The sequence below is a fragment of the Copadichromis virginalis genome, linkage group LG17 (assembly GCF_057382275.1).
Source record: "Copadichromis virginalis isolate Kocher_CV1m ecotype Utaka linkage group LG17, C_Virginalis_male_GT1.1, whole genome shotgun sequence".
In the NCBI taxonomy this organism is placed as follows: domain Eukaryota; kingdom Metazoa; phylum Chordata; class Actinopteri; order Cichliformes; family Cichlidae; genus Copadichromis; species Copadichromis virginalis.
Window position 1 is genome coordinate 31,089,340 of NC_140634.1, and position 13,126 is coordinate 31,102,465.

At 40.5% G+C, this 13,126-nt stretch overlaps 1 protein-coding gene across 4 annotated transcripts in view; it reads right to left on the reverse strand.

Moving 5' to 3' along the window:
- Positions 1-204: 204 nt before the first annotated feature.
- LOC146689699 (protein PHTF2) overlaps positions 205-13,126 on the reverse strand; it is a 58,605-nt gene continuing 45,683 nt past the window's right edge. For all 4 annotated transcript variants that reach the window (XM_085436721.1, XM_085436722.1, XM_085436723.1 and 1 more), the window contains 13 exons: positions 11,964-12,192; positions 11,735-11,881; positions 11,480-11,636; positions 10,367-10,434; positions 9,477-9,605; positions 9,316-9,401; positions 8,064-8,256; positions 7,848-7,979; positions 7,675-7,761; positions 5,596-5,751; positions 5,407-5,502; positions 5,178-5,303; positions 205-3,494 (listed from right to left, as the gene is read on the reverse strand). In XM_085436721.1, coding sequence (XP_085292847.1) covers positions 3,474-3,494; positions 5,178-5,303; positions 5,407-5,502; positions 5,596-5,751; positions 7,675-7,761; positions 7,848-7,979; positions 8,064-8,256; positions 9,316-9,401; positions 9,477-9,605; positions 10,367-10,434; positions 11,480-11,636; positions 11,735-11,881; positions 11,964-12,192 — 1,627 coding nt within the window. In that variant the 3' untranslated portion in view covers positions 205-3,473. The remainder of the gene's footprint in view (positions 3,495-5,177; positions 5,304-5,406; positions 5,503-5,595; positions 5,752-7,674; positions 7,762-7,847; positions 7,980-8,063; positions 8,257-9,315; positions 9,402-9,476; positions 9,606-10,366; positions 10,435-11,479; positions 11,637-11,734; positions 11,882-11,963; positions 12,193-13,126) is intronic.

Consider the following 13,126-nt stretch of genomic DNA (forward strand, 5'->3'; position numbering starts at 1 on the left):
TTGGTATGAGCACCTTTATTCTTCAACACTGCCTGAACTCTTAGGCAGTTTTTTTTCCTTGTAATTTCTTTAAGAGTCTGGAAACATTCAGAGATGACTGATCTGTTTGATTAGATATTTTTGCTGTAAGAAGCAGTTGATCAAGTGCAACTAAATATTTAAACAACTGAAGGAAAAGGATAACACAAACAGTTAACAAAAGAATAAAGGATTTAACATCCATTTTTTTTTAATTATTCATATAAAAACAGATCTTATTGAAAGACCAGTTCACAAGAAAAAACAGTAAATATTTAGACTTTTGGAAAACAGCATCATAACACAGTCCTTTCCTCAGATTCACTCTCATATACGTGATTCAAAAGTCTCGTTGCTAAAAAACAAAAACAGTCGAGCATGCCTTTTCTAAAGAGGTGAGGAACAAACATCCTGTACAAATAAATGATGAAAGAACAAAAAGGAAATATTCTTAAAACCAGAACGCTATAAATACATTCTTTAACCAGAAGAGACAAACAAATACAGTTAAATTAAAAGCACTTTGGTCTTCCTCCTCAAACACACTGAAGATGATTATGCTCGCATTTTTATGAATGAAGCTTGTTCCAGTGAACCGAGGCAACCATTTGTTTCTTTTCCGTGGGCATCATTACTTCACGTACCGTTTCGGATTTAATTCACACAAATCATCAGTACACACGCTGAACTAGCATTCGCTATAACACCAGACACACACAAACTGTATCACACAGAGTGATGTAAAAAATATTGTTGATACAAAGTAACTTTTCTTCCATTGAGAACGTGTTTTTAAAGTGCATGTCTTTGTTCACACACAAGAAAGACTTCACCAACGTCTAAAGGAGCTCCGAGCGTTCAACAGCATTTTATGTGAAGTCCTGTCAGTTTATAAAATATCTGAGTTGATTGTGATTGCCTTTATTTAGGGTTCAGTTTTATTATTTGAATGAACTTCTAATTGAGATTTGACCTGGTGGAGTGAAGGGAGAGGCAGAGATCTCCAGTACGAGTTTCCGTTTCATTTATCCAACATTTTGCTTTTTGGGGATTGTCTTCTTCATGCTAGGACAGCTGAAACTGTTTGATCTGGGACTGGGAGTCGATAATGAAACCATCTGCTATGCAGGTGCGCTGCTTAACGAGCTGTTGGACACATTACATTTTGGCAACCTATTTTTATGCTGTTATATGACGTATCCAGAGAAGTTGCAGTTATCAGTTCACATTTTAACATTAAAACTTCAGTTTGAGATTTACCAAAAATCTTTGTCGGTCCAGTCATCTGTGTATTTAAAGGGCATCCACACAGGAAGCAGCTAGTGGTGGGGCCCAAGGTAAGCTTTCCTCAACTTAGAGATGAATTGATACTGGCTGTTGTTAATCGACACGTTAGCGGGTTGAAGATACATTAGAGCAGATGTGGGCATTATCTGACCATTGGTGGCCCATGATAATTAAAATTTTTTTTACTCATGTGTGTGCAACTAAATACAGTGGTAATAAAATTATGTTTTATGAGATGTGGCTGTTTATCATTGTCTAAATATGAACTTAAGTCCGAGGTAAAGCTGTGTGGTCATTTGGTATGTTTGAATCGCTATTACAAGACTAATCATAAAGAGAAATACATTAAATGACTGAAATGAACCCAGACCTGAAAGTGGTATTTCTGTCAGTTATTTTTTGTTGATGTTGCAACTAAAATGGTTTGTTCTACTTTCAGAGGAGCGTGAGACTGAAGATGGTGACATAGCTACCACACAGCTGCCAGGTGGCTCAGTCTGGGCAAAGTGTTAAAATAAATATCAGATACTGAATCTGACTTTAATGCACTTGTTTAGGCCCAAAACCGACTGGATCTCTCTCACTGAACAAGAAACAAGAACTGAAAAGCTCCATTAAACTACCAGCAAAGTAGCAGTAGCACTTTGTATAACTTTAGACTTATTTTCAGTTTTGGGGAATGTTGAAATCAAACAACAATAAAATGTTGGCCTACTATCCCCAGTTCACATTTTTATTGCCTAATTGTAACATCTACTCTTATCAGTTGCAGCTTAAAGAGAGAAAATACTGAGCAGACTTGAGTTCAGCTTATTGGTGCAGCCCTCCACGACAGTGTTTCTCATGTGGCCCTTTGGGAAATAAAGCACACGTGGCTTTGCGTGTGTTCTGAACAAAGAAAGCTGACGGGTGACACCGTCGAGCCGTTTGAAACCAGTTTACCTGCAAATTTCATGGACACAGTAGATGCTGTGTCAGCTCTCTGAGGGAAGTGTTACCATCTACTCGCGTATTGCTGGAAATGCTCCTGAAACCACTGATGGGGCTCGTAATATTAAACTGGAGCAAAAATTGAAAGGTCTTGCTTCAGGTCACGCCGTCTAATAGTGAAGAATAACTGTAGACATGTTCAGTCTTCTTTCTGTTCACACGTCTGCGGCCGTGTCGCTTTTCTCCCTTTTGGTTTTGGTAAATGTCATCTGCTCTCTAGTTTTGTTTTGCTTTTAAATACCTGGAGAATGGAACTGTTAACTTCCCTTAAGAGATATTTGCATGTGGCCTGAGTGTGAACAGGTGCAAGACACCAGCAATGTTTTTAACCAAACCAGTTAGCAGCTTGATCTAAAGGTGTCCGTGTGGAGCATTTATCTATCTTAAAGAACATGTTACACCTTCAGTATTTGTTTGTAATAAAATTAAAAAATGTTTGACGAACTCAGTTTGTTTGAATAAAACCACTGGACTAACGTTTGCTTTTTTAAAATCTGTTTTGTTTTGAAACTCAACATATAAATAACATTCAGTTTAAGCAAAAAAAAAAAAAAAGGGAAAAAATACAATAAAATATTTTTGCCTGCAAATGAGTTAAAATGAAAAGCTGCAGATCGAGCTGAGAACCTCAACCATCACTTAATAATAATTTATGTTCACACAGCGTTCCCCCTACCAACAACTCAGGGGGGGCGAGAGGGAAAAAAAAGCACACTACTGTGTTTTTGTTTGTGAAGTGAAGATAACGTTACTCCTGTTGAAGCCAACTTCATGTGTGTAAATGCAAAAAGCATCCCAACAAGTCTTGATCCGTCTAAAACGACAGGGGAGATTTGCTTTAGAGCAGGGGGGAGGAAAAAACAAACAAGCGAGAAGTCTCCCCTCCAAAGCGGTAACCTAGGGGAAACACTCATAACACTTTTGTTGACAGGTAAAAACCGAACTTTGTGTCACAAAACACAAAAACATGAAAGAAACTAGAATTCAAATAAAGCCTAGGTATAAACACTGAATGGGTAAATAAATAGTCTGTGAATTGCACAAAGTGGAAACGTTGAAGGTCAAAGCACTCTGATATGTCGAGGCTGAGGCTCGGTCTCTCGGTGGGTCGGGCCAGTCGGACGAGCGTTCAGCCAGTCAGTGAGAGTGAAGTGTTGACGCCGTTTCTCAGTCCACTGTCATGATTTGATCTTCCACAGCTGTGAACGGGAACAAACGAACACACGTCAGACACTCGAATCGGAGAATTCAGCCAATGAGCAGCTACAGTTTAACAACAAGACGCAGGAAAGGTATCAAAGGTAAGATCAACAGTGCTGCAGGAGGAGCCAGATTAGGTGTCAGCTTATTAGACATTTGGTCTACTTCGTTTATATCTCTGCTAAATACTGGAAACTGTACCCAATAGTATGAAGCCAGGTAAATCCATTTTATTTAAATCTGCCTCGATCACCACGGTAACTTACAGTAGTGTGCAAAAGTCTTCATTTTTTATAGTTTGCTGGGGAAATGGGTGGAACAGTTTATTGAAATGTGCAAACATACATGGAAATACGGAAAACAGGCAAAGGCAAAAAACAGAGTTTCTATAATTCTAATGAGCTTGAAAGTCTACATTTGCACACATTTATTCCTCAACACAACCTGAACTCTCTTAGGCAGCTTTCTTCTAATTTCTTTAAGCGGTGTCCAGGAATAGTTCTCCATGTTTCTCGAAGGACATTCGAAGCTCTTCTTTGGATGTTGACAGCATTTTGTTTTGTTCTCTGTCAAGTTGGGTTCATATCAAACTGTGTTATCTTTATCATTTTTGTAGATTCAGCTAAAGTGTTTTTCCAACATGGCGAAACACTTTTGCACAGTACTGTACGCCCTGCTAATACTGAGCTGGACCTTTTCTGTTGAAGGAAAACATTTTGCAAAAGAAACCTGGATCAGCTGTGTCTCACGAGTATCACAGGAGGCTGTGAAGTTACAGCAGTGAAAAATGCAAAAATGCATGATCACAGGAACTTTTCGTGCATTCAGCTGGCCATGCACATGTTTTCATGCCTAATCGTAATCTGCAACCACAGCTAATATATAACACAGAATAGAAAAGAGTAATTTTGCTTTAATTTGGGTAGAAACTACATGATTTCAACATCTGTCATTAGGTTTAGAGACACGGTCAGTCCTGAATGCACCAGTGTTTAAATCCATCAGCTCTAATATGCTAGAATATGTGACAGACAAATGGCAGCACTAAGAGCCACTGAAAAAACAAATATTAAGTTATGAATTCACATTTTCTACAACACAGATCTCTTATTTGCAGCATCATTGGCTTTTACAATTAGAATTTTTATAGCCTGTCTTTTGTGAATATCTGTCACCTGTTTCCGTGATAATATCTCTAAAGTAGGCAGCAATTAATCCATTTTTGTGAGGAAGACGAGTGAAATCACACGCCAAGCAGCTCGTCCTGAGCTGCCTCAATCAGAAACGCTGCTGTGACACCCGTCATCTCTGCCTGGATTTCAGGTTTTTGTTGAACCAGCTAATGCAAAGAAAGCCTGTCTACGACTGCCTTTGATTTTAAATGAGTGCTCATCTGCTCCCTCATAGGTCAGAATTCAGCACACGTACTTCTCCATCACAAACTCATCTTCCAGGGATTTGATTTACACTGCAAGATTATGACGTGTTTTAACCCAACAAATCTTGAAAATTCATTTTTGGTGCTAAAAAAGGATTTTCAGTCCACATTGTCTGTTTTGCACCTTTACTGTTTTACTTCCTCAAAGGACAGAGGTTTTTTTTGGGGGGGGGGGGGGGGTTTCCACCACAGGACAGACGTGAACAGATACATGTGACTAAAGAGCGTTCACGCATAAAATTACCTTCAGGTTAAATCCTAACAGGTCAGATATGACTCCCGACACAGCAGACAGGATGACCACCTGGGTGATGTTGTAGAGCAGAGGGTTCATCGTCAAACCGTACAACCTGAACGGAGTATCCAACTCCTGGAGAAAAGGAAAAGAAAAAAAAAAAAGAGTCAGATTGTAAAAGCAGGGGCAGTTGGTGCCAGATGACCAACAAGAAAGGATATTGAGACAGTGTGTGTACCTTGAGTAGTTTGGTTGCCAGTTTTAAAACATTGTTGACCAGTGTCAGCTCCTCCTTCTTGTTTGGCTTCTTCTCCATCTTCAGATACAGGTTAATCTGTGAGAAACGCAGTGGATCAGGGTCAGAGTTTGGACACGACACTGATCATACTTGTATATTGTGTGTGTGTGTGTGTGTGTGTGTGTGTACCTGTTCAGTGAGCAGGATGGAGGTGTTGCTATACTTCTTGCTGGTCTCCGAGCCCAGAGTGACGAACCGGAGCAGGAACAGAGTCAGACTGGAGCACCAGATCACCAGCTCCCAGTTATAGTGACAATCCAGGAACGTTTCATGGACATGGAGCAACTGGAGGAAGAGAGATAAACACACTGTTCAGTTTCTAAAACCAAAAATAAAACAGACTTGCTGATACTGTAATTACATTTTTTTTAATGTATATGAAACACCACATTTGTAACAAGCTGCAGTGTCTTTCAACTCATTTTCCCTTTTTTTTACAGCACAAGTACTGTAAATGTCCCAAAATAATTATTCTGAAGGTCGATGCATTCACATATTTGCTCTTTATCAGTTTTACAGATCAGTTTTACTTGAGCTGACTGTTCTGCTAATTGTATGACTGACCCCTGGTGGCAGAAACTGTGCAACACATGTAAGACTCGTCTGCATCATGTGCAGGTTTAGGCTCTGCAGCCAATAAAAACTTGTTTTACTGGCTAATGTGGAAAAAGCTGTTATGTAACATCTTGAGGCCTCACAGCTTTTCAGGTAAAGATAAAATCTTTTTGATTACAACATCTTTAAAGTGACTATAACGGGCACAGCCGGATTACCCTGCAGTGCTATCTGCTTGATCACTTTTATAAACAGAGCTGATGATGTCAAACACTCCTTCAGTTCCTAAGTGCAAACGAGCATGGCGGCGCCACTGAAAGTTAAAACACTAATTCTTTCAGTGCCAAAAAACAAACAAACAGTGAAAAGTAAAATAGCAGCAAAGTTTAGTGGGTTAGTGAAACTGGGCTACATGATATATACTGATGAGCTACCTGGTGGGTAGCTATAGTGTGATTAGGCTTATGCAGGCTGTTTTTTCCCCCGGAAGTTCACATGAGGGTCCAGACTTCCCATGGACGAGAGGATTCTACACTTTGAATAGCAAGAATTGATGGTGCATAGTAGTTGCAAGCTGCTTTGATGAGACATATAGTCTCAGTCTCAGGAAGTGTGCTTCAGGTTATGCTGTAGAGCTGCAGGGGGGTTTGTGATTACGACGTAGCTACAGTGCAGGTGTCCTGCTGAAGCATAAATTCCTAGTTAGAAGGGATTTTTTTTCCCTTGAAGTGTTGAAATAATTAGTACCCATGAGCTGTAGTTTAGAGTTTTTAAAAAAAAAAGTAGATTAAAGACAACTAACCGAAGAATGACAATTTAATATACTCTGAGAACCGTGTAGAGGAATCTTCCCATTGAACTTTTTGTGATTTCCTGCCTCTTTGGAGCAAAAAGAGCCCATACAAACACATGAGATATCAGTGAAAAACCCACGATGTTCTCTATTTAGTACATCAGGACTTGGTCAAAAGATAGACAGGGGTGCACATAAGTGGTCTGCAGGTGCGCATTCGCTGTCAAAATAAAAGACGTGCACCAGATAAGAAGTTGCAACGCGCGTTTGCGTACATACGATTTTCTGAAGGAGGACAGACATTTGTTTAGAACTCTTAAAGATGTCGAAGAAGCGAGCTCCTTTAAGCAATTACTTTGGTGTTCCTCCACCTCCAAAGAAATGTCAGAAGGAGTCCAAACCTCAAAAGAAGTGCGTATTCTCAGAAAAGTGGTTTCAGGAGGTGAGCTGGCTGCAAACAAATGATGAACGCACAGAGATGTGGTGCAGAATGTGCCGTGAAAATCCCACTCTAGCTGACAAAAACAGTGCCTTTTATATGTACGCAAACGCACGTTGCAACTTCTTATCTGGTGCGCGTCTTTTATTTTGACAGCGAATGCACACCTGTGGACCACTTATGTGCACCCCTGGATATAGACCAAAAACAAATGTCCATCACAGAGGACATAAATGAATCGGCTGGTTCTCATTTTAGGGGACTTGAGTATTTAAAAAAACATAAACAAAAGAAAAAACCTGCAGAAAGTTGAAAGGGCAAGAGCAACACTTTTTGTAACATTTCTCTCCATGATTTATCCACTTTGTAACTTAAAACAAAAACTTGTATATTTTGCTGATTTGACACCTTCAGAAGTTACCTGAGCACAACAGATGAAGACGACTGACAACGTGAGCAGGAAAGCAGACGATACAATGACATCCACCGAACGCTGAGGACCCCGTCTCTGCAAATGCAACAGTTTCTCCATTTGTGTCTTTACTTAACATTTAAGTTTTTCCAGTTGTACATTTAAGACTTTTACTTTTGTACCTTGAGGTAGGAGCGTAGCGACAGCCACATCTTGATGTTCTGAACTTTCTTCAGCCTAAAATGTGGGACCTCAGACTTCCTCGCTCTGCGGGCCGAAGTCAGGTGACCAAAAAGTTTGGCAAACAGAAGTCTCTGAAACATCGACGTGATTGTAAGTACAGGGACCGTTTATCCGACTTGCAAACGATCAGCAGACAACAGTTTTTATCTGTGCACCTGTTTGTATGTCCTCTCTGCTACGCTGAGCAGGAAGAAGAAGAGCCAGATAAGGCAAACGCGCACCAGGAAGCTGAGCGTTACCATGGTGATTACCAGGACATCTGAACCAGACCCACACCCCAGCGCCACAGACAGAAGCTCATTGGCTGAGAGAGTGGTCAACTGATCCAAGTCACGGTACTGAGCCAGTCTGCATAGGAAAGAAGGATATAGGTCGGAAAATAATAAATCCACACATTTAAATTCTTAAGTTACTATATTTTTTTAAAAATGACACCTTGCCAAACTGTTTCAGATACATGTAACAATATTAAACACACAGGCTTTAACATGATCATTCAAACTGAATTTTAACTTCAAAAAACACAGTTAAAAAAAATGAAAACTGCTATTATGACGAGTAAACATTACAGTTTTGCATAATCATGGTTAGAATTCCTACCAGTAACAATGCTGCTGTGGAAACTAGGGCTGCTCAATTAATCGAATTTTAATCACGATTACGATCTGGGCTTTCAACGATCATTAAAAATGACTAAGCCGATTATTAGCCCCTCCCTCGTGCTTTACTCTCGCGCTGCTCCGTGTGGCAAATCGAGCGCACCTCTCTGCATTTCGAACACGCGTCACAACAATTAAGAGGACCCGAGGGAAGCTCAGAAAGCTAAGTAGAAGTTATTTGGAGAGGAGAGTGACTGCCGTTGGTTGAAAAGAGAGGTAAAAAAAAAACTTCAGTGGTGTGGAAACATTATGGGTTCGCGGAGTCAGACGTGGATCAAGTAGACACAGTGTGTAAACTTTGCTACAGTGTCGTAGCTGCACCACAGAGCAACACTGCAAAGTTCACTAAACATAGATGTTTACATTTTTCATTTATTTTTTATATTGCAAACATTTGCACTGTTATCAGTATTTGCACACTATTTTATATTATTTTTTGACAATCTTTAAAGTCATTTTCAATACATTGTTATTGTTAAATAAATATCGTCAAATAATCGAGATCTCAATTTCAGTGAAAATAATCGTGATTATCATTTTTGCCATAATCGAGCAGCCCTAGTGGAAACCACCACATAGGTAGGCGAGTTGGCGTTCTCAAATAAAATTATTCACAGATATGTTCTGGATATTTACTTTTGTCCTGGTCAAAACCATTCTTAACATTCATAACAGCTGATTGTCACTGTTCAAAAGACTTCAGTTGGATCACTATTCAAATACTGACCACACGTGTAGTATGGATTACCTGTAAGCAAAGGGTGTGAGCCCAAGCGCTACTGAAACTAGGTTCCCAAAGACCTGGTAACCGATTCCAGGAGTGTAAAGATTCACCTGTGAAAACATACAAACTACATGAGTATGGTGCCCTCGTTAGTGTTTTTTGCTTGTATGGAAAGCGTCACTCACTCTGTTCATAATCATGCCGCTGATCTCCAGGACAGACATGTCTGCTTTCTTGCACTCGTTTCCCTCCCACACGATGGCGCTCACCCTTTCCAGGCCTGGGTTGGAGCTGTGCAGCCAGGGAAGGTGACCCTGCAGGGAAACCAAACACCATTAAATACTGACACCTCTCCTCACGGCAACTACTACTACTACTTCAGATCATCCCACCCCATCCCCATTATCCTCCTCTGTATGTCCTCTTCCACTATGTCCACAAAGCTTCTCTTTCTCTATCCCTTCTGTGTGACAGCTCCATATTCGACATCCTTTCTCCAATATATCCACTCTCTCTCCTCTTCGCATCTCTCTCATATAATCCTGTATAATCGTACTCAGGTCTCACTACCACCTTGTAAACCTTCCCCTTCACTCTTGCTGCCATCCTTTTGTCAGAAATCACCCCTGACACTCGTCTCCACCCATCGTCTTCTCTTTTGTGCACCGTCTGATGTTTTGGATTATTGACTCTAGTTGTTTCTACCTTCACCTTCTCTACTCTATTTAGTGAAACTACTCTGCTTTATTACTGCTAAAAGTGGAGGTAAAAGTAGGGTGACCAAAATTCCTGTTAAACTTCAAGTCATCCTAGTGACATATGTGACGTTTCCTCCCATGAATTTGTCATAACTGTTATGCACGTCGTGGCTCACTGTTTTCTTCTAATTGTGATATTGTAATGATTTGGTCTAAAGAATAGCAAACAGACAGAGTAGCAAGATTCCTCTATTCCCGTGTGAAATACAATAGAGTATGAATAACCTCCCTCAGTCATTGAAAAAGTTTGGTTACTCAAGTTTTAAGTACTTTAATCCACAAATCCTCAAACTCCAAGTGTGAGAGCATTTACAGACCTGATGGAAAGGGTCGTCTCTGTATTCCTTCTTGGCCGGACACACAGGCGTTCCTCCTCCTTCTCCCTCTGTGAGGAAGAGCAGCGATAGTGCTTATTTACATGCAGTCATCGGAAGGTATGCCAGGGTTCATATGCATTTTTCAGAGTCAACTTCAAGCACTCTTTAAGCACTTTCAAGCTTTTCCAGCACATTACCAAAAAAATCCCAAAACTATCGCCTCAGTAAGACCATGTAAAAATTAAAACAAATCATCTCAGGTCGACCTAAATGTCCTTTGTTCCCCTATTGTTAAAACAGAGAAAAATGCACCACACAAAAACACTGAAAAAGGAAATGGTTGCCATATACGCATATAGTGTACAAACTCAAAAAACACATTTCTCTTAAAATTTAAGATGCGCAAATGTAAACAAACCAACTTGTTAGAGACATTCCTCTCCACTTGAAAAAAAACCAACAACCCCACAAAACAAGAAAACTTCACCAAACGCCACAATAATACACAGCAAGGCCAAATTAAGTTTTTTCATCAGATATTGATGATTCTTTCCTGTGTGACACAAAAATAGGAGACAGATGTTTGTTTGTTTTTAACTAGTTAAACACCCACGCCCAGAAAAATGGGGGCTAAATGGAGGAGATCACGTTTAATCGGTTCCTAAATATAAGTGCCGACATGAGTAGTGTCACAGGTAATATCCATATTTTGTTATATGATTTAAATATGAACCAAAGCATATTTTATGCTATAAAATACTTTAAAAAATTAGGTGAAGGAAATAAAAAAAATCAAATGTTTCTATGTTTGAGTCACAGTAACTTTGACATAGTAACATCTGCAGTAATATTTACACCTCTGATGACATCTCACAAGTGTTAGCTGTATTTTGTTACCAAGACTGTTTACACACAGTTTGTAGTGGGAGAGAAATGCTCCATTTATTTTGGTCAGAAAGCTCAGAAAACGCCCGCCTGAGGATCTAACAGCTTAAAGTTAATATTAAAACTCAAGATTTTTCAAGGATGTCAAGCACCCGTATGAACCCTGGTATGCGTCTGAGTTTAAATGACTTTAGCACCCAGCAGATGATTTCTACATCTTCCTCTCACCTGTCTCTGACGTGCAGGACGATCGGCACTCAGTGCAGTGCAGGAAGTCCTCCCACATCAGGTCCTCGGTCTCAGACTCGTGTCGAGTACTCTCTGAATCCTGAGTCCTCAGACTTGAACATCTGGAGCTGCAGCTGGTACCAGACTTGGGGACATCCTGACAGAAAGGAGAAAATGACTGTCATTTGTTTGAATTTGTCCAGTATAAATGAATGAATGAGCTTCCTGCGAAGGAGTTAATGTGTCCATGCTAACCTCCACAGTGTAGTGTTTCTTATAGTGGTGCGTATTCTTGCGATTTCGGAGTGCACAGTCACTGTTCATTCTTTCCACTCCCCTGCGGAGGGTGCTGTAGGACGCTTCAGGGTCCTCCTCACTGGAAGCCTCATCTGACGCCGGCTCCTTAAAAACAAAATGACATGAGAGTCAAATCCAGGACAATATTAGGGTTAAAATATTGAAATAATGAACACTGATAGGTTACCTTATTACCACCGGCCAGCAGCAGTCCATTGTTGCGGGCAGCGTGACCGTGTGCAGGCTGTGTGTGCGGGTTCCAGCACACCTCGTCAGCCCTATTTAACAAATCGCATCGCTGCTCGTGGAGCTGGAGCCCCTCCTCGCTACTGCGATTGGTCACGCGGCCATCCAGCGACACGTAGCCGTTGTCCGTTTCTGTGGATTTATCGATGGAAAGCTTGGACTTCTTGGACCTTTGGTAGGAAGCAAAGGAGAGGAAGAACAGAAAGAAAACCAGACCGGAGGTCGATGGGGGGGGGGGGGGAAAGTGCAGAAACAGACATATTTAGATAAGCAGAGAAGTGGCAGGGCTGTGATTATCTTAAACTAGTAAATAATTACAGTTAGAAAATTAGACATGCAATAGCAAACTCACAACAGGATGCATTCAACACAGTAATGTGGAACATTCACACAAAATAAACGCTTGTAATGGCAGCTAAGTCGACATCGAGTAAGATACCTGCATTTTAAAATACAGTGTTTTATCTGTAGTACAATTGGTGATACTGCTTTCTGATACTTTCTAAAACTATTTTTGGAATAAAAGAGCCTGAATCAGATAGAAGAAAGTGTTTTGGAGCTAAAGTGAGTGTGGCAGATAATCAGTGGATGGATTTCCCAAATAAAGAGCTACTTGGATCTCAAAAAGGTTCCACACTGTTGCGGTCTGCTGAAAGCTTGTTCAAGTAGAAGCATGGGGGTTAGGACTTTACTCACCACAGACATGCACGCCTCTTGCCCCAGTGCTTCTTTTAAACATAGCTTTATCAGCAAATTACTGGCATAAAATTTAGCTGCAAAATCCACCTGCACCTCATTAATGAGGGAAAGATTTGGCACTACAGGAAGCAGAATTTACGCAGGCGTTAAACTGCAGAACTGACTTTACATTTCAGCACCAAGCTTGCCTGTTTAGTTGACCAATGAGGGGGACGGTGTTCTCCATCCCTTCCTAAATAAACGTTAGGTTATGATGTTGCAGCTAAAGAAGCCCAGGTTAGGCTCTGAGGCAAGGCTGGGTTTTTGTTTTCAAAAAACCCAACGTTTGAAATTCAGAGATCTCTTTGCAAATTAATGGATTCAAACTGTAGCCCAGCCCTGCCTATGTTCATCATCTCATTGTAG